General features: G+C 45.9%; 2 protein-coding genes and 1 long non-coding RNA gene across 52 annotated transcripts in view; 2 read left to right on the forward strand and 1 right to left on the reverse strand.

The window, feature by feature from the left end:
• MAP2 (microtubule associated protein 2) overlaps nucleotides 1-11161 on the forward strand; it is a 197919-nt gene extending 186758 nt beyond the window's left edge. For 20 of the 37 annotated variants that reach the window (XM_080598988.1, XM_080598991.1, XM_080598993.1 and 17 more), the window contains 4 exons: nucleotides 3916-4008; nucleotides 5386-5467; nucleotides 6192-6304; nucleotides 7012-11161. In XM_080598988.1, coding sequence (XP_080455114.1) covers nucleotides 3916-4008; nucleotides 5386-5467; nucleotides 6192-6304; nucleotides 7012-7227 — 504 coding nt within the window. In that variant the 3' untranslated portion in view covers nucleotides 7228-11161. The remainder of the gene's footprint in view (nucleotides 1-3915; nucleotides 4009-5385; nucleotides 5468-6191; nucleotides 6305-7011) is intronic. The other 17 variants (XM_080598970.1, XM_080598963.1, XM_080598962.1 and 14 more) reach the window with 1 other exon arrangement.
• Nucleotides 11162-11820: 659 nt separating this feature from the next.
• Nucleotides 11821-20001, reverse strand: LOC308197836. The gene is made up of 3 exons (XR_013953352.1): nucleotides 19865-20001; nucleotides 18907-19232; nucleotides 11821-17671 (listed from the first exon to the last, which is right to left on the reverse strand). It is a non-coding gene; the product is annotated as an uncharacterized lncRNA (long non-coding RNA).
• A 319-nt stretch (nucleotides 20002-20320) lies between these two features.
• The window catches only part of UNC80 (unc-80 homolog, NALCN channel complex subunit), a 128936-nt gene continuing 121305 nt past the window's right edge, over nucleotides 20321-27951 (forward strand). For all 14 annotated transcript variants that reach the window (XM_080598924.1, XM_080598935.1, XM_080598930.1 and 11 more), the window contains exons 1-2: nucleotides 20321-20458; nucleotides 21739-21787. In XM_080598924.1, coding sequence (XP_080455050.1) covers nucleotides 20367-20458; nucleotides 21739-21787 — 141 coding nt within the window. In that variant the 5' untranslated portion in view covers nucleotides 20321-20366. The remainder of the gene's footprint in view (nucleotides 20459-21738; nucleotides 21788-27951) is intronic.

Here is a 27951-nt window from a genome sequence, read left to right on the forward strand (position 1 = left end):
CCTGGTTATGACAAATGCTGAGGAACCTCACCTTGTTCTAATTAAAATACTACCATCCAGCCCCCGTGCAGCATATTTTGATAACCCAGCATCAGATCAGTAGAAGAGAATTTACTCATCTCAGACTGGCGGGGCAGTGCATGGGTTATGAGGGAGTCTGTCAGGATATTAGCCAGTTGAGATGTTTAGTGGGTGTGAAGAGAAGGCAGTCCTGTTCCTGATGCAAAGTAAAATGTTCCCTTTCCTGAATGAGAGCACAAGCAGGCTTGATCTTTCATTTAATGTGCGTGTATATTAGAATATAGAATTATACGTACATCCCTACCACACCTCCACCCCCACACAAGATGTACATACGCATTCAGGAACATGGAGACCTTCCTGGTGAGTCATGGTATTTGTGCTGTCTCTATCCCAGGCAGATGCATCGTTTAATTCCTTTTATCAAGTGCCATCATGAAAGTTTACCATTTTCTTTTTGTAGCTCTGTTCCCTCGGGAGGCAGTTCAGAGCCTCCCTGCTCTGATAGTTAAATTTCCCTCTAGATTCCAGCTTCAAATAATTCACAGTCAGTTTATGCTCTTTGTTTGCAAGCCAAAGATTCTCTTTAGCCTAAATGGTGCCTGTCCCTCTCTGGTACTTTCCCTCTGATGTTTACAGTCTGATTTCCCAAAGGAAACAAAGCTCATGCAGTCATGCTGTCTGGCTGGCAGTCCCAGCCATCTTCAACTCATTTGTAACTTGTTGGCCAATTTCAAATAGTGCTGGCAGGGGAGCAGGGGTTACAAACACATGCAGTCCCTCCAAGTTTGGTGATAGTTGTTGATTGATACAAAACAGACTCAGCATCACACTGCCACTGGGGAGAAGGCAGCAATAACTCAGCCCCTGCTGCACAGTCAGAGACCTTGGCTCCTGCTTGCCCAGTCTAACAGACCTGAGAGAAAGCTGGGTGGGTATTGCTGGCAGGAGGGGGTAGGCCTTGCTCAAGAATATAGGATGGAGGGATTACGTGGTTTAAGGCATTAATCTGTAGGATTAATTAGTTCATAGAATGCTTAGTTATAGAGGGCGGTCGTGATGTAAACGCGCAGGGATATCGATGTATTCCAGGGAAGGGAGAAACAGATCATGAGGAAAACCCTGGCTCAGCGTACTTCCTGCCTGTGATGGGTGACCAGCACGTCTACATCACTCATCTCACTTCAGCCCTCAGCACAGGACATAAGTGGTACATAGGTCTCCTGCTGGCCCCTCTACACAGGGGCACATTTCACGCAGTGAGACAGAGAGGATAATTGAGATGATTGTTCCATTGCATATCCGCTAGCTGGGTCCATGGGCCATGAGACTCGTAATCTGTCAGACTTCTGGGTGCAAATCAACCTTCAGGCACTCGATCAAAGGTGCCCTCTCAGCTTATCACCTTGCTTTGGCTTCACTTTTAAGCTACAGGCCCCCAGTCCACAGCACAGAGGTCTTGTCATGACCAAAGTCAGCATTTTCAGAGCAAATGCATCCCTGTGGCCATTGTGAAGAGGTGCTGCTGATCCATTGCTGAGGGAGATGTGCTCAGATAAGTGCTAGGGAGGCTTTCTGTTTTGCCCAGTTCTGTCTGGCCCGAAGCTCTCTGAGACCGTGATCTGACTGCACATTTGATGTGTGTCTCTGTAACTAATGTGACACCTATCTCGTATGGTACCAGGGTACGTTTTTTAAACAAATGGCGTATTGAAGTAAAGCACAAGCCTAAAACTCCAGTGGCATTTCCTTTCATATTTCAGTGTACATTGGTTTACTTACATGGATTAAGCAGATGGGAGAAAGACAGAAATCAGCTTGCCTACTGAAGACGCCCTTCTGAAGGGCTGAAGGTGACCTACCAGTTGTGGAGCTTTCTGGTGCTGTTATCGCCCTCCTTGCTGAGTGTGCCATTACCAAACTTTACCAGTTTAGGCCAGGAAGCATTTAATGTCCTAAAGGGTTTGACTGATGTAGTGGTTACATAATATGTAATGAGGGGGACCCATGGAACAGCTTGCTGTCAAGAAATCCTTTGCATTAGCTGCGAAGTGTGGTGGCCCTCTGGAAGTTTCTTCTTGGAGTTTGCTGGACGCAAGTTAAGAGTAGCACTCCAGCTGCTCAGTGCCAGAGGATATTTGACTCGGCATCTAGGTGTGGCATTATCCACACTGCAAGAACTGCAAAATCTGATGTCCCTGTAAGGCAGGCAGGTTGTCTTTTCCTAGTTTGGAGAGGTGAGGCACAGAGGAAATGAGTGATTTCTTTCAGAGATTTAACAGGGAGCCTGGGGCAGTTTGGGGACCTGAAACCAGGAGGCAGAAACTGCATGGGGTTCTTTCTTCCTCCTGCTGAGCACTTCAGCTGGTGTGCAGCTGCTTTGTGTTTCTGGAGTGGTAAGAAGCAGGAAGAAGGTAACCCATATATCTGTGCCTGTCTCTTACCTACATATCAGTTAGTCCCTGTAATTTTACCTAAAACAGCAGCTGACAGAACTGTGCTAAATGATATTATTGAAGGCAATAGAAGTATCATTTAATAATGAATAGATAATGCCCAAATGAATATGGCTTGTACAGGAAAGAGAGTATGAACTCATATTGCATATTAGTAAGATAAGAATGAATAAAATGCACCATAATATGTGAGTAATGACCTCATATTTAACCCAGAGAAGAGAATATGCTGCACCAGCAGCACTCTTTGAGTAAGTAAAAGCTCCTGGTACAAAGAAGGCCGGGGGAGCCCTGGCTAGAAATCCTACTCTCATACCTGCAAAGTCTAATGCAGGTGAGCACAATCCCCTGCCCTTGCTCAGACAAGAGCCTGGAGGTGGTGTCACCTGGGTGTGTGCCCAGGTGCCTCTGCCTCCTGGTAACTGCCACCCAGCAGCACATCGTTCCCTGGGAGCACAAGCGTTGGCGGCACCTGAGATCTGCTAGGTGGAGGGACTGGTTTGATGTGGGGGTCAAGTGTGGGACAGCGTGGCTTGGCCTGTCCTTCACAGAGTTCCCTCCAGGCACTGTCATATGCCTGCAGTGCCTCCGTGACTAAGGTGACACAGAAGAAATGCAGGCTTCTGGCATCTGTAAGGGAGGCTGGCACCATCAAGGGAAAGTCAGGTGGCATTTCTGCCAAAAACCAAGTCCATGGGGGAGGAGAGGCACAATGCTGCTAGCACCAGAAAGTTGTTGAGGCCACCATATAGTACAGGCAGTGCTGTGAATCAAGAAACAGGGGCTGCAGCTTGAAGTGTCCAGGTGTTGTTGTTTTCTGCACTGCCCTTTGGTAGAAGACAGTGGAGAGAGAGCAGCAGTGAGCCCTGACTTCATTTTAATCCACTTGTCGGTCACCTTTAATGAGACACACTGAGATCAGAGGTCTGTTGTGTGAACGCAGTCACTGTTAGGGCTGTGTGACAGAAGGAGGAGTGAGATACCTCAGGATTTCAGCCAGTGCCTGAGCTGGCTGGATCTCAGATTGCTGCACTGAAGGCTGGAGTGCTGAGCTGTGAGAAAGAGGGTTTCCATCTTCTCGTGTCCAGTTCAGCAGGAACACTGGCCATCACTTTAGAGAGCCTATAATAGGCTTTCCAAGGACTATGTCCAGGCAAGTAAGGAATTCTTTGAGCTTTTCAGGGAAAAGCCACCTCTCATCTCTCCGTATAAAAACTCTCCCCTTTGCATTTAACTACCATTTCATGAGGTAGAAAAAGAGCATATGCTGCGTTAACATCCTAAGCACAGAGATTGGTGTGACTGACTTTCTCACATTTCAATACAAGTGTCAGAAGAAGGAGTCACAGCAGGAGGCAAAATTACTCTGGCTCCCTTGTCCTGCACCCCGATGGAGTGTGTGTATTATATATAGTAAGTTACCTCCGATTCCTTTTAGGTTAGGATTTTAAACAAGAAGATCGATTTTAGCGATATTCAGTCCCGGTGTGGTTCCAGAGATAACATCAAACATTCTGCGGGGGGAGGAAATGTAAGTAGCACAGACAGCCTGTGAGCAGGCATCTCCACTGTGGTGACCCACCTTGCACAGCCAGCCCCCCCCCCCCCGTCTCCCTTCCTCTGAGCACTATTTTCCTTCTTACTGCTGTTTCACATGTGAGTCTGGTCTGGTAGCCATGTGAGCCCTGTGTTTGCAGTGGTGGCCTTCTGATCTTCCTCCACAGAGCACTACACATTTCCAGGACTTGGCCAGGAAAAGAAAATTAAAAAGTTTGGTTATCTCTAAATCCCCAAAGATGCTGTCAGTAAAAGTCTAGTGTGAGCCAAAATGGTTCAGTGCCTTTCATACGAGTGGCCTGAGAAAGTCTTTTCCAAAAAGACACTCTAGCTCACAGTTGGACATCCTCCAGCATGTCAGTCCTTCCTCAGCTAACCTTGTCGGTTACGTACAGTCATCAGAGAGAGAGAAAAGAAAGAAAACATGAGGACAAAGAAAGCTCAGAGAATGGGCGTGATCAGTTAGCGTGCTGCGTGCTAATACTGCAGCATTATTGCAGTATAACCAGCTGAGGTTGCTCAGGGTGCGATCCAGCAGTCACACTGGAATAGCATAAGGAGGATTTGAGCTACCTCCTCAGATAGAAGAGCAAACCAGTGGCATTGCAGTCACCTTTGAGCTCCTGCGTGGCCTGGCCTGGAAGGGCTGCAGCTTCTTAAGGCCTGCTAACACAGCCATACCTGGGAGCAAAGCAGGAGCCTTGCTGTAGCTGTTCCCAAGCTGGGTTCAGTGCAGCCACGGCAGTGCAGGGCACAGTGCTGCAGAAAGACGGAGGGTGCCTGTGTTGCTGCCTGGCTGAGCAGTGCAGTGCCACTACTCCCGGTGACTGAGCACCAGCTCAGGTGCAGCTGCAGGAGTCGCATTTGTAGATTCACCAGGCCCTCTGCAGCAGATTGAGCTGAAATGCATACTCTGTTTAGCTGGAGAAAAATATGAAACAGATGGCCAAGAAAAAAGCAGTCACCAAAATATTCCTAGTTGTCAGGATGCATGTTCAAAACCAGAACCAAACAGGGCAGATCCTGCTGCATGCAGGGCTTTGGAGCATCTGCCCTGAAAGGAGGCTCAGGAACATTTTAAAAAGAACCTACAAACTGACCTGCTTCATCCTCCTCTTCATTTTGCTAATAGAAAAGCTTAACCCAGCTCTGTGATTTTCCTAGGTGGAAAGGAATCTTGCTGTATTAATCCAGGTGTTTCCTCCTTTGTGGCACGGTCTGTTTTCTACTAACCATCTCTCCTTTTCCCAGGCGCTTATAGGGGCCTGGGCTCTTCCTCTGCAGGCCTTGGCTCTTTATTTATTCTATTCTTTTCATTCTTGTAATCTGTGTTTGTGTGTGCTTTTGACAGGTACAGATCGTAACCAAGAAGATTGACTTGAGTCATGTGACTTCCAAGTGTGGCTCGCTCAAGAACATCCATCACAAGCCAGGTAACATAGGAATTTATGGGATGTGGGACAAAGGAAAGAATAATACTGTATGTGAAAGAAAAAACATGGATGATACCATTCTCTTTTATAGTCCAAAAGAAAATAAATACACTTAGGTAATACAAATAATGTTCTACTTAACTAAATGTATAAAGACAAATATCTGGGACCACCTACTTCAGAGATGAGATTAAAAAAAATAATGCAGAAGGATTCTGCTGGGACTTGATGTCAGTTTGATAAAATACCGATATGCAGACTGAAGTTGGCAAAATACTTAAGCATGTGCCTAAATCCTATGAAAATCAATAGGACTGCAGCACACGCTTGCAGCTTGAATATGTGTTGAAGATTTTATATTTTACTTAAACGTGCAGTGTTTTAGAATCATAGAATGGTTTGGGTTGGAAGGTACCTTAAAATCATTTAATTCCAACCCCCCTGCCATGGGCATGGACACCTCCCACCAGCTCAGGTTGCCCAAAGCCCCATCCAACCTGGCCTTGAGCACTTCCAGGGATGTGGCATTTACAGCTTCTCTGGGCAGCTTGTGCCAGTGCCCCACCACCCTCATAGTAAAGAATTTCTGTTTTTCCATGTTATTCTGTGCTTCTCTGAAATCATTAGATCCCAACTAAAAGGGAACTAATCTGAATGCACCCATGTGCATTATGTCAGACTTTCTCCTGAGCCATTCCACTCTTTATTTCCTTTTTCTGTGTAGGAGGTGGGCGTGTGAAAATTGAGAGCGTGAAACTGGATTTCAAAGAGAAAGCTCAGGCTAAAGTTGGTTCACTTGAAAATGCCCACCATGTACCTGGCGGTGGTAATGTCAAGGTAAGGGGACAGCCCTCAGGGAAAAGGCTACCACTCTGCCCTGGCCCAAATTCTGTGGTGAAATTACCAATTTCCAGAGCTGTGAATTCAGTGGTGGCTCTAAGCTGAGTAGGAAATGTTTGTTCTGCATCGAGCCCATTCACATGCCATTTGCTCCCTCTGGAATTTGGAATGATCAAGCTCACATCCACATCTAAGATAAATTTGAACCTTACAGTGAAACCTTCTGTAGTTTGTGCACTGGCTTTCCATCTAAAGAAAAACCTTGCTTAGGACTGCTGTATAGAACAGGCATGATATAATATTTTATAGTGTGGATATCCCAGAGGATCAGGACTGCTGTGTGAAACATGAGGAAAACATCTTGAAAGTAAGATCACCCCCACAGGCATGTGAAAACACAAATTTCAGAAACAAATCACAGTGCCCATAAAATGTCTATTAAATTCATACAGCTAAGAACAGTGGTATTGCTCATTAGACCATCCATGAGAGACAGAAATAGTAAGAGAGGATGTAACATAGTGAGCCAGTTATGCATTAAACAAGGTAAAAAAATCTTCAGTTTCAGTCCTTCTAGGGACTGAAGAAGCTTCAATCCTTTTAAGAGTTCTTAAAAATAAACAAAAGCAGACCCAAATGATAATCTATAATGAGAAAATGTTGTGAATATATAACACATTAAATTCTTTGCTTTCCTGGAACAGATTGACAGCCAGAAACTAAACTTCAGAGAGCACGCTAAAGCCCGTGTTGATCACGGGGCTGAGATCATCACGCAGTCACCAGGCAGGTCCAGCGTGGCTTCACCACGCAGACTCAGCAACGTCTCATCCTCTGGAAGCATCAACCTGCTTGAATCGCCCCAGCTTGCTACCCTCGCTGAAGATGTCACGGCAGCCCTTGCTAAGCAGGGCTTATGAATTTGCTCATTTTGCATTGTATGAAGTAATAATATTTAGGCATGAGCTCTTGGCAAGAATGGGCTCAGAGCAGGTGTTACATTCATTCTTTACCATGTCTAAAACTAAGTCACATCCCAAGACTTGTAGTTATCATACAGTTAAAAAAAAAAAACAAAAAGAAAAAAAAAGAAAAAAATAATTAAATAGATGCAGAAATTGGCCTGATCTCCATTTACAACAGGAAGACACTGGCTTTATATGGGTATACAACTGCAGTATGTTACATTGGACAATTATTGTTGCTCTGCTCTGTCTTGCATGGAGTACCGTACTATGATAAAATGCATTTTTACCTTTCATGTGCCTGAAGGCCATCCACCTCTTTCTAAAGAGCCTTGTTAATATCCCAAGTTGCTCATTTTGCTGTTCTGTTGATAGATGGGGGAAAAAGAAAAAAAAAGTTGCCCATTGTAAGTTATTACAGGTTAGATTAAGAGTCTGCTTACCAGAAGGAAGGGCATATAGAGAAATTCAAGTTTAATTAAAAAAAAAAAGTGTTATTTTGTATAAATAAGTAGAACAAAAGTTGAATTAAGTTATTAACTTTTTTTTTTTTTTGGACCTGGGTAATTATGTCAGTGTATAGCTGAAAAGCCAATAAATTATTTAACTAATAACTAAAACTAGTAGTTGAAAACATTTGAACAATGCTTGGGGAAGTGACGTAAAAAAGCTACTGGAAGCAAGCACTTCCACCCCAATGGACTTGTGTCTGATTAGAAAGTTGGTTAAGCGGCTAGATTTGTGTACGCACCACCAGTTTCACATCCTTTCCATCTGTTTAATACAGTATTATAGATATATATATTTCTCTGTGGTCATTTGTGATACACCCTCCTCATATACTTGAATATTCTACTTTATTCACAGTATCTGTGTCTCTTGCACCCTTTGGTGTTGCAATTTTAGGTATGTAAAAGTAGATGTTAGCAGGGTTTTTTTTCCCTCTTCATAAAAATACATTTTGAAATGATGAAAACTTTTAGCATGAAGTTGCTTTCTGTAACAACTAAAAGCCGTGACCCTGTTTTAGTGCCAGATGCAAGTCTTTTCTGTGATGCTAGAAAAATGATTCCTTCCCTCTTCCCCTCCCTTCTTTTTTTTCCACAAAGTTACGATTTTTGTGGGGTCCAGAAGTTTGTAAAACGGTCTCCAAAGATGGTTGGGTTTGGATTCTGGATTTTTTAAAAATCCAAAATAGTTTGGCTTTTTTTTTTTTAACTCCTGTAGTAACAGTGAATGTTAGATTTATTTATTTTTTTCTTTTGCTAAAGTTGAAACACAAAAACAAGTGTTAAGGTGTTGTTTCCACTCCTTCAGTGATGTCTTATGTATACACTCAGGCACTCAGATAACAGTGATAAGCATAACAGAGATGCTTGTAAATTATAGTACATGAATAAATAAATTGAGCTCCCTAAACTGGGTTGCCATAGTGATTAATCAATAAATAGGGCATCTTAAAATCTGAGCAAAGTGGGATTATATTGACTATAAAAAGTATAAGAAAAAGTGTGCATAAAATATAAAGGGCAGAGATATATAAACATCCAATCTAATGGAGTTACGTGCGAGAACTCCAACGCTGTCTTATGGACACTAAGAGAACACTGAAGGTAATATGGTAGTATTACTCATCAGCAGATAATAATCTGCTGATACTATATGTACAGTAGACATTATGAAATGACCAGTTTACATTCTTGCAGATTGATCTTTTCCTTTTGAAATCTCTTAACTAAACTTTGCACTGTCAGTTGAGCTATATTTGATACATGTATTAGGTTAACATTGTGTGTTGGAAGCTTCTGATCTGTTCTTTTTCTTCCTTAATTTGTATGTGTGCGTGTGTGTTGGGGTTTGAACCAAAAAGACTCATAGAGAACATTTTTATGTCTGTGGAGAAGGATTCTAATAATTAATAGCACAGGATTCCAAATAATTCAGGTAGTAAATGCACAGTTACTAAGCAGTAAATCTTCAGTGGACCAAATGAGGATTTTGGCTAAGCTGTCACAGCAGTACAAAGACAAAACAAAGTTATTAAATCTCTATAAACTTTACTGAAAATGAACTCCTAACAGCCACACACATGACATTTCAGCTCTGCAAAAAGCTTTTTCACACTGTAAAGTACCTAATACTGTTGGTAAGTCAGCTGTTTTATACAAAGGACAGTGAGCTTGGAACCATGCTAAATGGGTTCTGATTTCTGCCTTGTATTTGTATAGAGTTAACTCTTGCATAGAATTAATTGTATGAATTCACACGGAAACAAGTCAAGAGAGGTGCTTTAAAAGCCTCTTCCCATTTTTTCCAGGAGAGCAAAAGACAGAAGAAGAAGAACAAGGAAAACACATCAAACAGTATTTATATCACATTGCTGTGATCACACGATATAAATTAGCCTTGCAGTGTTTTTTTTTATGCCTTTTGCAAATGTGGGTGAGAGAGTCTATGGTACTACTGAACCTCAGCTTCTCTGAAGCTGAACACCAGCTAGTGAGAACAGTGTTAACCTGTGACTCGTAGTTTTTTGCCTTTTTTTTTTAATTCTGCTTTTAAAATTGACATACTCTAGATAACAATGCTTAGATCATCCACCTATGAGTCCAAAGTTAGAGTGGTGTAACCCACCAAGTCATTTATTTCATGCATTAAAATGAGCTTTCTTGTCTTGATTCAGGCAAAGACCTCTGTAATCGTAATCATCCTTCCATAGAAAGAATCCTAGAATGCTGTGGAGTTAGATGAAGGTAAAAGAAATCAAGAGTTTTGTGCTGTTAAAAAAAAAAAGTTATGTTACATGACTCTAGATGTTCACTGAAAAAGCTCATATTAATCTTAAATTCTCAAGAAGAGTGTTGGTTTAAAAAAATAATGTTTTGTAAATATGTAATGTCCACTAAAGAAGATAGAGCCAGCTTCCTGGAAACTGCATCCATTGTGTTTCTTTTTGCAGGCATGTTGAGCCAGCAGGTATGTTGGGTGTTTGAGACCTAACTTTGTAACAAAGCAGAGATTATCCAGATAAATGGAACAGTGAAACCTGTTTGGATGGCTAGGGGAGAGCCCCAAATTAATAGTCTGTGAAGTTGTAGAGACAAAAGGAGCTTCTGCCCCATCTGCAGAGTTCTGTTCCTATGTAACCACAAGCAAAAAGAAATCAAAGTTAAGCAAACCTCTGTCCAGCAACAGTAAAGGAAAACCTAATATTGATGAGGGTAATTTTGTGCCCACCAGGGCCATGTATATTTTCACTGTACAGCAGTAAATGGTATTATCCATTCAGTGTTATGCTAAGGTACAGTAGTAACCTCATCGTGACTGCTTACAAATAGATGTTTGCCTATATACACGACCCAAAGGGAGTCGAAAGGCAGCCTGTGTGCAACTACATGTGAGCAGCAGTTTTTGCCGTGCTGGACCAAACACCGTTTGAAACCCAAGCACCCATGCCCCTTCAAAGGCAGATGCCTTGAAGAGTAGAACACGTTTGCTATAAAAACCGAAGCAGGTAGAATCTAGCCTAGGTGTGTGTAGAGTTCACCCTCTCATCAGGTTGCTAAAGCAATTTCCGCTGCAACTCAAGCAATTCCCACTGCAGGAAGGTAAATTAGTTTCACACTTGGAAAAGTAAAGCATATAAAAGCCACTTCAACTTTAGCAAAGAGAAAAAGCCAACGAATAAACATGCTGTATGCTGGGATTTCAAGGAATACAGTCTGCTGTTACAAACCTGTGTTTTTTCTGATAATTCTAGAGCCTGTTACCATAAGAGGCATTTCTTGAATGGCTGGTGGTAGGTAGTTCATGTTTTTCAATCCAATTTGCAATTGTATTTGTTGCTGTATAGTGATTGTTTTGCAAAATAAAACCGCTTGTCATCTAATTGCTTGTGTTAGTTTCCACTGTTCGTGATGGAGTTCTTTGTGCATTCAACCCCTGCATGAAAAACCACTGCACACACCTGCTGGCGTGCTCTGCCAAGAGAGGCCAGAGCAGATTAAGTCATATTTTTCAGCCCTGTTATTGACAAAAGATCTGATTTTACTGCTAGCACCCTCATCTGCAGGGCTGTTATCTACCAGGTAAATACGTTATCTCATTGTGGGGCCCTAGCCTGGAGCAAGGTTCAGCACAACCACGTGTGGAGACAGTTACGCCCTTCTGACAGAGGACCGAGCCCACAGCTGCACCACTTTCCCCTTCTTGTCGTTACTCGGGCTGCCCTCAGAGCCGCGCCGAGGTGTCACCCCTGGGCGCAGCCACGCTAGGGACCCCAGCCGCTGCCCTAAGATGGCGGATACCGGCCCCTTCCCTCAGCGCCAAAATGGCGCTCGGCTGCCTCGCGCCCGCTGGGGGGCGCGCGCGCTCGGGCGGGGCTATAGCGCGAGGCCGTTAACGGCCGCTGGGCGACCGTTGGGACGCTGAGGGGAGCCGCTGAGGGGATGGAGCTGACAGGGACAGGGGCTCGTGGTCTGGCTTGGAGAGACGGGTGAGCGCCGCTGTGGTCCGCTCGTGCTCCGCTCCCTGCAGCCTGCTGGCGCTGGGGTGGGTGGGAGGTAATGGGAGCAGCGGGTGGTGGGCATTTTGGGCTGCTCTGAAAGGTATTGAGGGAACGGCCCGAGGTACTTTGTTGCTCTGGGGCTGCTGATGGGGGTTTAAACCCTTGCCTCGGGTCGGTGTTGCAGGTGGAACGCTCCAGAACATGGGCCAGGACAGCTGTGTGTGTCTGTCCAGTTGCCTTCTCACCGTGGGGCTGTGGTATGGGGAAGCAGAAACCTCTCCTCACAGGCTGACCTGCACTTGTACGGCCCACATAGGGCAGCCTCTGCTGCCTCCTCCTGCTCTGATGCCTGCCCAAGATGGGTTTCAAGCCTGTGCCATTCGGGTATGTCACGACACAGATGAAGTGGGACCTTTAGCATCAGCTGCTCCTTTAGTTCTGTGTGTACCACAGGCTGGGGTCTCAGTAAGAAAAATACCCTCTGAATATTGTAGTCCCAGAAGTAGGAGTCTGAGTGCATTACCTACAGTCTTCCAGCCTCTGAGTGAGCTGGACTTTTGACGTAATTCTGCAATGTTCATAAATAAATGCGGTCAACCTGAGAGAATCATTAAGTGCTATTAACTATCCATTAGAATTGTTAGGCACAAGGCAAAGCTAATGTATCATCTTCAAAAAGGAAAAGGATTAAAAGGTTGAGAACAAAAGCATAAATCCTCATTTAAGCATTTATAGCTAGAGTAATGGTTGCGGGCAGCTGGTAAGAACCCATGTCTTCCTTTCAAAGTGAATGAAGAAGAGATGGTATTTCTGATGCTCATTGCGTTTTATTAGCAGCACGTGGTAAGTGGTGTATTTTATGATTTGCTAGCAAGTTGTGATGTTGGAGCACTGTGGTCAGTAGCAGCTGCAAATCAGATCTCAATTAACTACAGTTATTGTAAGCCAGGGTAGCCCAGGAATACTGCACCAGTATTTACTAGATATATAGAGGGTCTTCCTGTCATGTGTCACAATTCATGTATTACAATCCATTCCTGGCACTGTACAGGAGAGTGGTAGAAAAAAAAAACACATGGGGAATGGTTTGGTAACTGAATGGAACAGGAAATTCCCACTTCTGGAAAAAGGTGATGGACCTGTTTGGGTCTTCTTTTGTGTTCCTTTTTTGTTTGTTTGGGTTCATCTTTATTTTTTTCCAAAACAAAGCAACAGTTCTTAACTACCTTTCTATGTAATCCTGTGTGTACATTCACATGTTCGTGGTGCAAGGATTAAATGCCAGCTACAGGCATGACTGGTATGGATGCTGGGCCAACAGCTGGAGTCAGACTGGGGATGTAGGTACCCCTGAGGTGGTGGTGCCAGCAGCTGGAGACCGAGAGTGAGGGTCTTAATGTCAGTAGCTGGAGGGACCACAGCTCGTGGGAGCATCTCCACAGGTCCTGTAGATGGTGTGTCCAGAGTGCCAGCTTCTGTGGGCACCGGGGCAGCAGTTGGAGTCAGACTAGGGACCAGATGAGTGAAGCAAGTGAGGGGCTTGACACCAGTGGCTAGAGTGGGGCTGCAGGTCACAGCCCCATGGGCTTGCCCCCAGGCAACAGGGCCTGAGTGTTTGTCTTCCCCAAACCTGGAAATTTGGGATGGGTAATTCCCTAACACGCTTCCAGCTCAGCAAGCTGGTGAGTAGGAGACCCCAGGTCTGGGTGGGGATATCAGAAGGGTGGAGGGGCTGTGCTGGTGGTGGGGTACACAAGTGTGGAGTGCACGTGAGATGAGCACGTGGGTGCGTGTGTCTGCTGGCAAGCATCAGGGTGGACTGCCTGGCAAGGAGGAGAGCTGTGAAGAGGATAAGAGGGCCTGGGATCTGGGCAATGGTATTGGGTGGTCAGAGGGGCTGTCCTGGGTACTTGAGAGGTGTACAAATGTGTTGTGCTGGTCAATCTGGGGCAGGGCTTTCATGAGTGAACTTCACCAGCTGGCAAGGAGGGAGGGGGCTTGGCTGCCTGTACTGAAGTCTCATAAGAACCCTACAGATAGGTGCAGTTGAAGGCAGCATCTTGTCTGCAGCAGTCTTTGTGGCTGTCTGCGTTGGTGTCTTGTGTATACGTGTGTGTCTTTGGGATGCAAGCTTAACTTCACTACTGACTGAATCTGCGAATAGGAAAGCAGCAGCCTTGTCCATTGTCCTGGGATGGATGTCCTGGGTCTCTGGGCTCCGGTGGCCAGGCAGGAGGAAACCCTGGGCCCAGGAGTGGCTGGAGGAGGCAGCTGCTTATCCCTTCCCCATCTGTAAAGAGATTGTGATTCTGATCTCTTCTCTGCCTTTCTCCTATTGTCTCGTGCATTTGTATTAGCCAGAACTTACTTGGAAAGTGTTGCAAGGCACAATCTTGACACAGCCATGATAGAAATAGTTTTTCCTGAGCATAATTGCATGAAGAACAAATTAAGGTCTTCTGCTTTTTCTTCTGCTTATTCTTGCTTCTGACCTACTCTGTCTATTTCTTCTGTTAGCCCTTTTTTTTTTTTTTTTCAGGTAGCTGTAGCTGTTCCCCTTCCTTGCTGTCTCTGTTGATGTGATGCTCTTCTCTGGGAAGGGTCGGAGACAAGGGAAACAGCTCTGCGATGTTTGTTGCCACAGCCGGTCTGTACAGACCTCCAGGAGACCCTTCCGTGTTCTGGGAGGCCTGAAGCAACAGAACAATTTGGTTGTTTAGTGTTGAACGAAGTGGTGGTGGTGCGGTGTTGGGCTAGGGAAAAAACATGAGGAGAGACTCCAGAAAAGAGCTGTCTGCCTCACTGGGGTTCTGCAGACTGAGAAGCAAGTGGGACATACCTGATAGGCTCTTGGAAAAATGCAGAGCCAGATGCAGGGACACCTCATGCATGTGCTGAAGCGGGGATGATAGTGGAGCCAAAAGCAGCTCTAAAATGGAGGGTGTATTGCACAGACAGACTTGAAAGCGCTTGTGCAGACCTTGGCTGTGTTTAGCAAGGTTCTCTGTGCTCCTCAGTACAGTGTGCTGTGATCTCAGAGGTGCAGCTAATGTGATCATTCTACTCCGTATCTGTGAACCAGCTACCTGCGTTTCCTATGCTTCACGAAATCAGGCAAGTCGATTTTCACTGCTGCACTGTGCCCAGGAGTGCAGGCAGGTGTCATAGCAACTGCCCGGCGCTCGTCCTGGCCTCCCGCACGTCTCATCTGCAGAGCAGCTCTAGTGGGAAGTGCTGTTTGGTAGTACGTAACACAGAGGTCTTTCTGAGGACGTTTTTTTGTCAAACTTAGTGTGCAATATTGACCTTCGCCTCCTGTTTTTTATTATTTTGTGCTTGCATCTTTTTTGTTTAAACAAAAGCCATATATACAATATTAGGAACTAAGGAAAGCAGGGGACTGATCGGAAGTTCTCTCTTTGTGGCACCACTGGAGTGCTAGTACTTGGGTGCCATCAAATGCTGACTGCAAATCTGAGAGCCTCCGCTGCAAGCAAAAGTTCAGTGTAGGTATTTAAAATCTTCCAGGCTATAAAGTTCCTTCTCTTAAACTTGCAATTCCCAAGCTGCAAGCTGGTTCGCTTACTTACGTGGGTAACAGAGAGTTTGTGTGTCCCTTGTGGTGGGGCTGGGGGCATTGTCTGCAAAACAAGGTGAGAATAAAATTGGCCTCTAGATGCTATTGAAGTAATATAACCACACTTGCTGCCTCTTGGGTTTAGTGCTGGTCACAGCCTGGTGAGATTGGAGAACCTGCACCTTTGTAACTGCCGTTTTTAAAAGAGTGACAGCTGTTGATTTGCTCTCCGATTTGTTTTTCATCAGTGTGTAAAAAGTTCTGTAGCCTCAAATCCCAGTACAAGTAGAGTTGTTCAGGTGTCTCTGTGGCAGTCTGTTGGAGAGCAGTGCTCTGAACTCAGTGGCAGCTTTGTCCAGACCTGCAGGCGGCACCGAGGTTGCTATTTATATTGAGATGTTCCAGCTGGAGTACAGTGGTTTCAGCTCGGTGCTCCAGGGTACACCTGGTAAGTATTTGTCACATTAGGCTTGATGTTACATTCCTTTTTTTTTTTTTTTTGCATAAGATATACCCTTGACTCTTTAATCTACCTGTTGTCACAGGAAGCTGTTAAAAATTACTGAGCTACAAACAGCTAACTTGGAGAAGGCCTTTTTTGGCTCTTGCATCAGTTAGATGAATTGATACCTCCTGCATGTATTTGTCTTAGTTACAGCTGCAAATTAACCCAGCCCTGCAGCTGGCCACCTTGGGCCCTCCCTGCTGCCAAAGCGGCTGAGGTGAGCTGGGTTGTTCCTTCCCAGCTTGCCTGGCTCCGGCTGTGTTGGCCCTTCCCCATGGGTGTCTGGGGCTGCGCAAGCTTGACTTGCTAATGCTGGTGTGACAGCATGAGGAGCTGGCTGTGCATGGGGAAGGATAAAGGTAATGCTGTACTTCAAAGTGATGCTTTTCTCCTGTAGAGCCCTCCGAGGATGTAACAGAAAGCCAGGCAGGTGTACTGAAATTAGTCTTCCTGTATTTTGAGCAATGGCTGGTGTTGCAGGGTGTGGAGGTGGCACCCAGTGACCTTGTGTGTGCCCCAGGCCTGCTCTTCTTTGGGCTGAGAAGAGGACTTTTGGATTCCCCTTGGAGCTTGGGGAAGTGCTGCTGGCGAGCTTCCAAACTGCCCTCCCTTGGAGTGCCTCCCTTTGGGGCGGCAGTGATGTTTAATGGGGGGCTGAAAGCAGTGAATGGCCCATAGTTGTTGTGGGGAACTTTGTGGCCACATTTTTGTCCCTCTCTGTTTACCCCTAAGTGGCTGGCCTGGACTGACCAGTGAGTGCCTCTGGGGTCCCCGTCAATCAGTAGCAGCTGTAGTAGTCTGTGAGTAAGCTGCAGTGCTCCTTCTGCTCTTGCCTCTGTTTCTGTGTAGCAGAGGATGGGAACAGTAAGCTCACAGTTAGAGCAGCAAGTGGGAAGGTGGTGTAAGTGGCTGCTTCTAGAACGCAGAATAAGGAGAGATGCCAACCTTGCACTTGTTGAGGCCTTAACAAAATCAGTTGATTTCTTTTTCTTTAATTGCAAATATCATTAAAACTTTCTTTGTCATCATATCATGCTGTTCTTTGAAAGGGTGATTGTCACTGCCTTATAATTACTAAAACTCAGACTAAAATTAAATTTCAGATTTGTTGCTTACTGAAATTATGCTATATTCAATACCTTTATAATATATTACAGGACTAGAAAAAGCAGTTTTTTAAAAACACATTTATCATTCCTAATGCATTGTTTCACTTCTGACTGTCAAGAGGCATTCTGTAAGGGATTAAACTCAAATTCACTTTCCAGACATAAAAGTTTGCATGTAGAAGTAATTTGTTTTAACCAACTTTTCTCTGCAGTTAGTTCTTAAAAGATTTTAGAAATCAAGGTTGTTTCCTCCTCCTCCCCTCTTTCTGACCTGACTTGAGGGAAAAAAAAAAGAAAAAGAAAATTAGAAACTTTTGTTTGAGCGAGCTAATCCTGGAACTAAAGAGGCCTTATTTCTGCTCACCAGCAGAAAAAGTTACTGCTAGTCAAACAAAAAGAAACAAGCACACACAAAAGAAAAAAAAATCTTTATAATTTCTTGGTTGTAAACATATTCTTTAGGCTTTATTTAACAGATTGCCTCCCAAATAACTGTTCTAATATTGCTTTTGTGCAAGAGGAGGATTTTAGCAAAGCGTAGGCCCCTTGGGGTCCTGTTGTCCGTGAGTGGAGAGCAGGGCCAGCTGAAGTCACTGCAGGGAAGTGCTGGCTTGGGGACTCAGAAAAACCTCCAGTAGGAGTAAATACAGGTTATTGAAGTAGTGGCACTGGCTTTTCAGCAAATCTGTTCCACCACATACCTGTAATCATAGAATCACAGAATATCCTGAGTTGGAAGGGACCCATAAGGATCATCGAGTCCAACTCCTGGCACCACACAGGTCTACCCAAAAATTCAGACCATGTGACTAAGAGCACAGTCCAAGTGCTTCTTAAACTCGGACAGGCTTGGTGCAGTGACTACTTCCCTGGGGAGCCTGTTCCAGTGTGCGACCACCCTCTCTGTGAAGAACCTCTTCCTGATATCCAGCCTGAACCTCCCCTGCTGCAGCTTGACATCATTCCCGCAGGTCCTGTTGCTGGTTGCTAAAGAGAATAGATAGGCGCCTGCCCCTCCACTCCCCCTCGTGAGGAAGCTATAGGCCGCGATGAGGTCTCCCCTCAGCCTCCTCTTCTCCAGGCTGAACAGGCCAAGTGACCTCAGCCGCTCCTCATACGTCTTCCCCTCTAGGCCCTTCACCATCTTCGTCGCCCTCCTCTGGACACTCTCCAACAGTTTAATGTCCTTTTTGTACTGTGGTGCCCAGAACTGCACACAGTACTCGAGGTGAGGCCGCACCAGCGCAGAGTAGAGCGGGACAATCCCTTCCCTCGACCGACTAGCGATGCCGTGCTTGATGCACCCCAGGGTACGGTTGGCCCTCCTGGCTGCCAGGGCACACTGCTGGCTCATATTCAACTTGCTGTCAACCACAACCCCCAGATCCCTCTCTGCGGGGCTGCTCTCCAGCGTCTCGTCGCCCAGTCTGTACGTATAGCCAGGGTTGCCCCGCCCCAGGTGCAGGACCCAGCACTTGCTCTCGTTAAACTTCATGTGGTTGGTGACCGCCCAGCTCTCCAATCTGTCCAGATCTCCCTGCAAGGCCTTTCCACCCTCATCTGAGTCCACAACTCCTCCAAGTTTGGTGTCAGCAAATTTGCTCAGAACACCTTCTAGTCCTACATGCAAATCATTTATAAAAACATTGAAGAGGACTGGCCCTAAAATGGAGCCTTGGGGGACCCCACTAGTGACCGTCCGCCAGCCAGATGTGCCTCATTTACCACAACCCTTTGAGCCCTGCCCATCAGCCACCCACCGCATGATGTTTTTGTTTAGCTGTATGCTGGACATTTTTGTCCAGTAGGATCCTATGGGAAACCGTGTCAAAAGCTTTGCTGAAGTCCAAAAAGATCACATCAGCTGGTTTCCCTTGATCGACTAGATGGGTGACCTTATCATAAAAGGAAATCAAGTTAGTCAAACAGGACCTACCGCTTGTGAACCCATGTTGGCTGGGACCAATGGCTGCATTGTCCCCCAGGTGCGCTTCAATAACTTCAAGGATCATCCTCTCCATAATTTTACCAGGCACTGACATGAGACTGACAGGCCTGTAATTGCTAGGGTCTTCTTTCTTGCCCATCTTGAAAATGGGCACATTTGCCAGCTTCCAGTCTGCTGGGACCTCTCCAGATTCCCAATACTGTTGAAAAATAATTGAGAGGTCCCATGATGATGTCAGCCAGCTCTCTGAGCACCCTGGGATGAATCCCATGCGGACCCATGGACTTGTATGGATCCAGGTGGAGCAGCAAATCCTGGAGGAACAAAGTAAGTGGTGTTGATCAGCTCCTCTCCTGTTCCAGGAAGGAATGACCTCAGTGAGCCTTTTTCTTTAAGTGCCTGATATTAAGTGGGGTAATTGAAAGACCGTCAGAGATGTGGCCTTGACTTCCAGGAGCATCTCTCCTTAAACTTGCTTTTTTTTTTTTTAATAAAAACAATGGAATTTCACAAAAATCCTTGAAAACAATAAAAAGGGTGGGCTTTTGTTGGTGTTCCATTTTGTTCTGTTAGCTAGCTGTGGTGGCATGTTATCTGCTGATATCCCGTGATACGTAAGCAGGGCTAATCTAACAGAAACACTTCCAGCAAACCTGAGTTGGTTGTACGTTAGTGTTACTCAAACCTGGCCGATTGCTGGTTGGAAGCACGAGTAGATCTACTTAGGCAGAGGTGGTGGTGAGTGCCAGTGCTTCTCTCAGCTACATCCACGTGGGGAAAAAAGCGTGGACTAAGTGCTTCTACCACTGCCCGCCACTCTGAGGGTTTACGGCTTGCTTCCCTTCCCTCCCTCTGGAGGCACACAGGTATCTCCCCTCCCAACAGCCTTCTGCTCCTGGAGGGCTGCTGCCTTCCTGGACGGGAGGGACGCGGGGACACAGCTCACCCTACAGCAACAGACGAGCGGCAGGAAAATCCCTTTTCCTTTGCGGTAGGGGGGGGACGCTGTGCCGAGCCGGCCGGCCCCCGGCTGCAGGTTGGCGCCGCTCGGAAACTTGCCCGAGGAGGAGGAGGAGGAGGAGGAAGCAGGAGGAGGCAGCCGCGGCCCGGCGCTGGGGGAAGCCGGGTCCCGGGGCGGTCCCGGCCGGTGCCCCCCGCCCCTGCCCCCGCCCGGCGGCTGGCGGTGCCGGAGCTGTCCGCAGAGGGAGGTGCTGAAGGCAGGGAGGAAGCGGAGGGACGCGGACATCTTCGCTCCCCCAATTTCCTCCCTGCCTCCTGCAGCCATTTTGCACCAGCACAGCCGAAGGAGGTGTAGGAGGGGAGCGGGGGGGCTGGGGAGGATGAAGGGAAGGGGGTAAAGAGTTGCGGAGAGCAAAGAGGCGGCCGTGGGAGATCCCCACCGGTATGTCTGCTGAGACTGCCTCGCAGCAGCAGCTGTCATCAGCATCATGGTGAAAAGGAAAAGCTCCGAGGGCCAGGAGCAGGAGAGCGGCCGTGGCATCCCTCTGCCCATCCAGACCTTCCTATGGAGGCAAACCAGGTGAGAGCAGCAAGCCCTGGGTGCTGAGGATACAGCTCAACAGGGTGGGGGAGAATGGGGGGGGCGGGGAGGGGGCAGGCCAGCTGCTGCCCAGTGGTGGGGAGGCAGCGGTGATCACAGCCACAACGCGAAGGTGAGAAACAAGCTGTTCTTTTTGCACTCTGTGTAGAGCAATCGATGTGTTTGGGGAACAGGGGAAGGATTTGAGGCAGGTTAATCCAATGGCAGTCACAGGCAGCATCTTGATTTGACTTTAAAACATCCGCGTGTGTATGTCTGTGCGCCTCACCCCTCCTTGCTGCTCCCCGTCTCCCCCCTTTAAGAGGACTTGTGGAGCTCAGGTGCTAGGAGCAGCGTCCCTTGGTGCTGCATCGGACTTGCCGCTCTGCCTGCATCTTTATTTGCAGCCGTTCTGGAAGTGTAATCTATGCTTTGAGAGGTCAGCATGCAAACATACGTCAAAGTCTCACCCTATTTCATTGGATTGGAGAGTAATGATGTGTGAGGGGCAGGCTGAGTGTATGGTTGGGGCTTTATGTTCCTTGTGAATCCTGGCTGTCTCCTGACTTGCAAGAATTTTAAACTGAAAACACCGAGGGGGATGTGGGGGGAGGGTGGAAGGTTTGAAGGTTGTAGCTCTAATTAAAAGCCTCAGTCACAAAATCCCTTTATCACACAGTTTCCACATCCTCCAAGAATAATACATAATAGGGTGACCCGATTAATGTGTCCCCCCGACCCTTTTTTGCCCTTGGTGTAACAGATTCCATTTTGGAGGGGAATGACAGCAGAGGGTGGTTGTTTTCTAGCTACAGAGAACAGGCCTGCATTTCGTCAGAAGCCTTCCGCGTCAGCAGTAATGGAGGGAAATAATTAATACAGAACTGGCACATGGATCCCTAGCTTAAAATATAGGCAGGGCAAAGTTCGGTAATATTTAACACTTGTTAAACAGAACATTGTGAAAGCTTTTCAGTGTGGTAAAGTGGCTGAAAATTGTCTAATGGAAGATTTAATCTGCCCTCAAGACATGTTCTGCTCCCCATGGTTAAACTGCCATTTGGCATTTTAGCGTGGATACTGTCTTCTAGAAAAGGTAGTGGCACTTTGGCAGATGTCATCAACAGGTATCTGGGCATTCTTCTGCCTTCCTTTACGTTGAGTTTCTCAGCCTTTTGCCAACCTTTTGACATGAGAAAATCCTGAAAATAACTAAGCAGAGTTCAAACTTGAAGTATTGTCTTTCTAATGCTTTTTTTTTTTTTTTTCCCCTCCTTCAGTGCATTTCTAAGACCTAAACTGGGGAAACAATATGAAGCTTCCTGTGTGGTATGTACCCATTTCTCTTTTTCAACTCTTATTAGCAACTAACATTTTATGCAATTTGATCTGACCCTGGTGGCTGATCCGCAAGCTTCTCAGCTCATAGCAGGAGTGGATTTAGTCCACCCAGCTTAATTTTGTACTTTCACCATGTGAAGGATTTGAAACCTTTTCCCATCTAGAGAATTTAGATATTGTGCGCATCTCTAGGCACAACAAAAATTTATTGCTTTTGGTATTAGTAGTTGGACTGACACAGTAAAGAATGGTGCAGACAGACTGAGCTGAGACAACCTGGGTCTAAACTTGCAGTTCATCACGTGTGCATGTGCTCAGATGAGATTGATGTCATTTTGGTTTGTGATTATTGGATCTTTTTCAGAGTGACAACATTGAAAATCTAAACAATGTTAACAACAGGCTTTAACCAATACTTTCTACCATTGTGCAAAATGAAAATGTCTCCTCCATTGGAAAAGAGGGGACCGTATTTTAGCGGCATAATTGAAGAGACTATTATGCAGATGCTGGTAACTGTTATTTGTAAATGTATTTAGTATTAAACCTCATCCTAGTGTGTAGAGGGAGAAAGGGAAGACAAGCAGCAAGTTCAGATAGGATGGTTATCTAGGGAACCGCACAATCCTTGAACTGTTGCTGATCTTTGGATGACTTAAAGTACATTAAGCAGTTGCAGCCAAACCTGACAGACTGGAAAAATGTGGTCTGGACATGTATCTTAATAGTTTAAAGTACTTAGGTCTCGCTGCAGCAATTTTCTGACTTCCTTCTCACAAGATATTAAGCTGGAGAAGTCCTAGCTACTGCTGACTAATTTTCTTCTAAGAAATCCATAAATTTTTCAGGGTTGTTCCTAGATACCAAATACTGGCAGAGGACTGTTGTCTTAGTGTGTTGGTGGGTGAAATGCATGGCAATTCTGGTATGTGGAGCTCAAAGCATCATCTCCGGTTTATACCATTGACAGCTCAGAGGATACAGCATGGAGTCTGTTGCCTCACGTCGTGCAGGAGTCTCAGGAGTGTGCAGGAGCCATGGCTTGATGCACCTCTAATCTGAGGCTGTGGACCCACCTGTGAGCTTGTGTCATCTGTTGTTGTTGGGTAGAGGGACAGAGCTTCCTTCTGCATTGGTGTGCCTTAGGCATATGGAAGCTGTGTCCTTCTACCTATCTGTGTATGTGACTTCCTGGTGGTTCATGCTATGCTATTGAGAGCAGCCCCTCTCTGTCTCACAGATTGATTCTAAAGCCTCTTTCTTTCAGGACCACGTACCAGAATTTACTAAGTGTAAAAAGCTGCAGAACAGCGTAAATCAAACGTTTCAGTCAAAGGAAAAGGAGCTCTGGAAAAAGGCTCAGGAAGGAAGGGGCCTTTGGGCTTGGGGATGGTCCTCAAGTGGTCAGGGGTGCAGATGGTACCAGGGCAATAAAGCCATGGCTGCCTTAAAGACCAGGGGGTTGCTTCCTTCCTTCAGCTGGTGCCTTGCCTGGCAACCCAGCCTGGATTGTGCCACAGAATTGTACAGTTACATACTGAACATGCTGTAGTCCTGGCAAAATGCCTTGGTGCTGAAGAGTCACAGCTTGGGCGTGGATGAGCTTGGCATTTTTTTTAAACCAATTGCACCTCTGTGACCCAAGGTCTGTGGTGCCATGCTTTGTAAGAAACCCCAACACCCCAAAGGGTAGGGAAGCTCGGTGTCTCAGGAGATGGGGAGAAGAAAGAAATGGGTTCACAGTGAATGCACAGAGACTGCATCAGTGCCTGGAAAAGAGATCTGGGATTACCAAAGGCATTTTACAATTATGTATGGCTCTTGCAGATATAAATATGGGGTTTTCATGCAACTAGCTTCCGTGAAGGTGCAGCCTGCTTCAGCTGTTTAGATAAAGGAGAGCTTGATTATTCTCCACTTCTTAACATAATCATGAAATAATGAGCAAAAGCTTCCAAAGGTGGGGTTTCATTTTGAGGAAATGATGGGATGCAACCTGAGCTGTTGTATCTGCCACCTTCTTTTGCCCTTTGCTTTCCTATCCCTAGCAATCCCCAGGAATGCCTGCCCATATCAGCACCTTCCACATTATCTGGTAGGTCAGCAGGGTGCTGGGTAAGTGGGTGAGACAGGTTTCCAGAGCTTGGCAGGTAGTTGGCTTATCTTCTGAAACATCAGGCTGTTTATCTAACACTGCTGTATTGACTAGCCTGCCTAAGAATACCGTGCACCTGTTATACGATCCGTCCTTTTTAAATTCTCTTGCCAGAATAGTTCTAGACATGCTACAGGCCGTTAACTGTCTGACACGACTGCACAGTGCTGTGTATTATTATTCTTGGCTCTCAACTTGCTGCACTAGGATTTGCTGCATATTGTGCATTGAGGAAGCAGATGCTGGAGGCCTAGACTCAGTCAGTACAGCATCTATTTTGTACGAGCAGATTGTTTTGGTTAGTTGAGCTTTGCTGTACACTTTATAATTTTTAATACTTGAGTGAAATGTAGCCCTTTCATAGCCCTTTCATTGTTTCCTTACCCAAACAACCTCACTGACTTTAGTTGGTCTATGAATATGGGCATAAAGATAAATACCCCCCATTGTCTTAAACTGTCTAAATGAACCCGTGTCTGAGTATAGATTTAATGTTCTTCCTTCTCCCTCTTCTGAAGCTCTTCTGCCCTGACTCAATCAAATTTCTAATGTGCCTGAATAAAAGCTGTAAATGACCTCAGTGGAATGTATGTGTTATACAGAGACAATGTGTTTTTTGGGGTAAGGGTAAGGGACTAAGGGATCGATTGTGAATTTTTTTCAATGGTTTACATTGGCCATGGAAGAACCCAGGTGCTTTCTGGAGGATCCAGCAAATTCAAAGTTAATGCTTTTTGTTTTGCAAATGTGGTTTTGTTGTTGTAAACAATTAAAGGGTAGATATGGAATAACATGTAAAATAAAAGCCATTGGTAATGGTTGTAGAAGACTGAATCCGTGGACGCAGGAATTTTCTCTGAATAAAGTGCGTGGCATCTGTGCTTCATTGTCAATGGTTGTACTATCTGTATCTTTTTTGTTAATTTTACAATAGCCATGTATTCATAAAAAACAGAACCTGACCCTCTCCTGTGCTCTGTGCTCCTAGATTAATGTTTTCGATCTTTGTAGGTACAATTCTTACTTGGAGGACCTTCCCTAGACTGACAATTCTGTCTGCCTGCATTTCAAGTTCTCTCCAGTCAGTCTGAAGCGACATTAGCACTGGTTCTCTGCTTCCTACCATGATGCAGTCTGAGCTTTGGGAGAAGAGGGCAGTAAGAGAAATTCTGTGCTAGACAGCTTTATACGAAGCAGAAAAGTTCTAGGATAGTAGCTGTGAGAGCGTGAGAGGGCTATTTCATGCAAAACGTGTGCTTCGGGAGGTCAGATCTCAAGGTGTCTGGACTAAGATAATGGATGGGAAAAGGGGCAATAGTTCAGTAACCCTGCTGTCCTAACTTACTGCTTTTTTTTTTTTTTTCAATTTTTTTCTTCCTCTCCTTGAGTCAGATCCTCTAGGGCTACTTCCCTGGAGGAGTGCTGCAGCTCTTCTGGCACTCCTGAGAGGATGGATCTGGGGGGCTGCCTTACATGGGGTGCTGCAGGTACGGCTCCCCTGGGCTTAGAGCAGGGGAAGCTCATAGGACTTGAGCAAAGTTGTATAGGAACCCGTGGCAAAGCCCAGCAGGAGCTGTTCTGTTCTGTACGGCTTCTCTAGGCTTCAGGCACCCTCTCCAACAGGAAGGTGGCACATGCTGACCCTGATCACGTGGTATTTGATGGCCTCTTTGATTCTTGGTTGGAGAGGAGGGTAAAAGGAGAACAGTAGCAGTGGGAAGGCAGCCAGACAAGGCTGACCGCTATTCCCTATGAAAACAGATGGCATCACCAGGCCAAAAGGAAGAATGCATGTGTAAGTGGCCCTGAGGGAGCTGAATGCACACACACAGCCCTGCTGAAAGCGGCTGCCCTTTCTCCAGCCAAGACATAGCACTGACTTTCCTCTCTGCCACCTTGGCCTTGGCTGATGTTCTTTATCCTCCTTTGACATATGGGGTGTTGCCGTCAGGGACTAGCTTCTGTAAGTAGGTAACTTTGTTTTCTTAGCCAACTAGCAGTGCTGAGACTGCAGCCCCAGACATATCCACGGCATTACAATATCCCTCTTCTGACTGACCTAGAGGGAGCTTGCTTCGGACGTTCTCATTTAACCTTCTCATTAAAGCATGTAACTCCTCTCAGCTGTAGCAGCACCTGATAAGTTTTTGGGGGTTGAAAGTTAGGTCTTAATGTCTGTGTATTCTTTAGCATGTCCTGAAAACTAGAGTAGAGCCATTCCAGAGCAACAAGGAGGTGCTACAGGAGCAAATGCTAACCTGGAGCCTTGCATCTTGAATGTGTGGTATAGGCAGAAGCTGCTGTGAGCTGGACCTTTATGAAGAACTTGAGGCAAATCCCACGGGAGCACTTGTTCGAAGAGCCACATACTGCTGTTGGACTGCTTGTGGCTGGCGTTATCAGTGTGGGGAGTGATGCCAACTGGGTCTCACACTGATAGTACGTACACAGTGGTAATTTTGTACCAGCCAGTGCCTGTAGCATACAGGGATGCTCAGTAGTTTCTGTACAGGAGCCTTTGTGCTAGGAATGCCGTATGCTGCCAGAAAAATGTTATCTCAGATGCTTGGGATAACATATGCTGTTCCAGAAGTTAGTATTGCATTGGGCTGCAGAAAGATATTTAGCTTTATGCTCAGGCCAGGAAAGAACAGAAGAATCTTGTGGCAAATCATATACGAAAAGCTTCATGTGGCTCAGAAAACTAAAACGTTGAAGAGAATGTAAGCCTAATTTTAAAGATGCAATTGCAGACTCCGTGGCCTCCCCTGGAGCCTCTGAAGTATTCAGAATATAGGCCAGAGCTTCCAGAAGGCAGTTGTTGCAGGACTTTCTCCCTGACACCATTGACAAGCGTGCAAATAAGACCTTGAGTGGAAGGTCAGAGCACAGCAATGTGTCTTCTATCCCATTTCAGAACAGTGTTGCTGTTTCCAGTGACTTCTGTTTTCCTCGTCCTGCTGTATAAAGTGAATAGCTTTGTCACAGTGCTGAAGTGTGAAGCCTGGCTCAGTTCTGATTCTTGTGCTTGGCAGGCCATCCAGGGAGCTAATTCAGCTCACTAGCCTGGTAGAAACTAAGAACTTCTGCGCTGAGCTTCATTTTGGCCTGTGGAGAGGCTTGACTTGGCTGTGAGCCCCACAGCTGATGCAACAGCAGAGGTGGGAGTGCATGGCTGAAGCAACAGGTGGGGAATGAAGGGTGGCACCCTGACCCCTTTGGGCAAAAATCAAAACAAGTTTTGCAGTGGCCCTTTCAGGCTCTGTGTTGTTTGTGACCACTTGTTAACCCTGCACCTCTTATCTTGCTTCCAGGGACACTGTGCGACTTCATTCCCCCTTTTGTTAGGTAACCCTGGCTGGGATAGTTGTTCTGGACCTCTGTTGCCTTTGTCCTAATGCTTTCGTGGGTGCTTCTGTGGTTTAATGACTTTGTAGTTCCAGATTTGGACAGAATACTCAGACCATAAAACGAGCACCAGGCTCCCTGCCTTGAAGGGGTGGGGTTCGTCTGCTGTTACTGCTTGTGTCCCTGCACGGGTAGGATGAATGGCAGGGGACTGGTTCCCTTTGTAGGGCTAGTGACACCCAACAGATCTCTTACAGGGAGAGTGATTTGGGTCTTCCTTTCTGTGATGGCCATGTTATCTAGTCCTGGTGCTAAGAATACATGTTACTGGCAACCTAATCCATGGCACTTTTTTATTATTTTTTTTTTACTAATCCCTAGGAAGCCAGCTCTTTTGTCCACATACTATGACTGATGCCTTCCGATTTCTGCTGTTGCTCCATAATGAGGGTTGGTTGACTTTTCTGACCAGAACCTGGGGGTTTCTAGTAAGTGGGCAACTTTCCACAGTTATGTTTGTTGGCAGCTCTGACATTTCATGTCAGCATTTTCTAAGGGTTGATTTGTGTGACTACAGGTGTAGTCCTCTGCAAGCATACTCAGTACCAAATACCTCCGCTACGTTGTACTGTCTGTCTGCCCTTCTCTT

The sequence above is a fragment of the Anser brachyrhynchus genome (genome assembly GCF_964034855.1).
Source record: "Anser brachyrhynchus genome assembly, chromosome: 7".
Taxonomy (NCBI): domain Eukaryota; kingdom Metazoa; phylum Chordata; class Aves; order Anseriformes; family Anatidae; genus Anser; species Anser brachyrhynchus.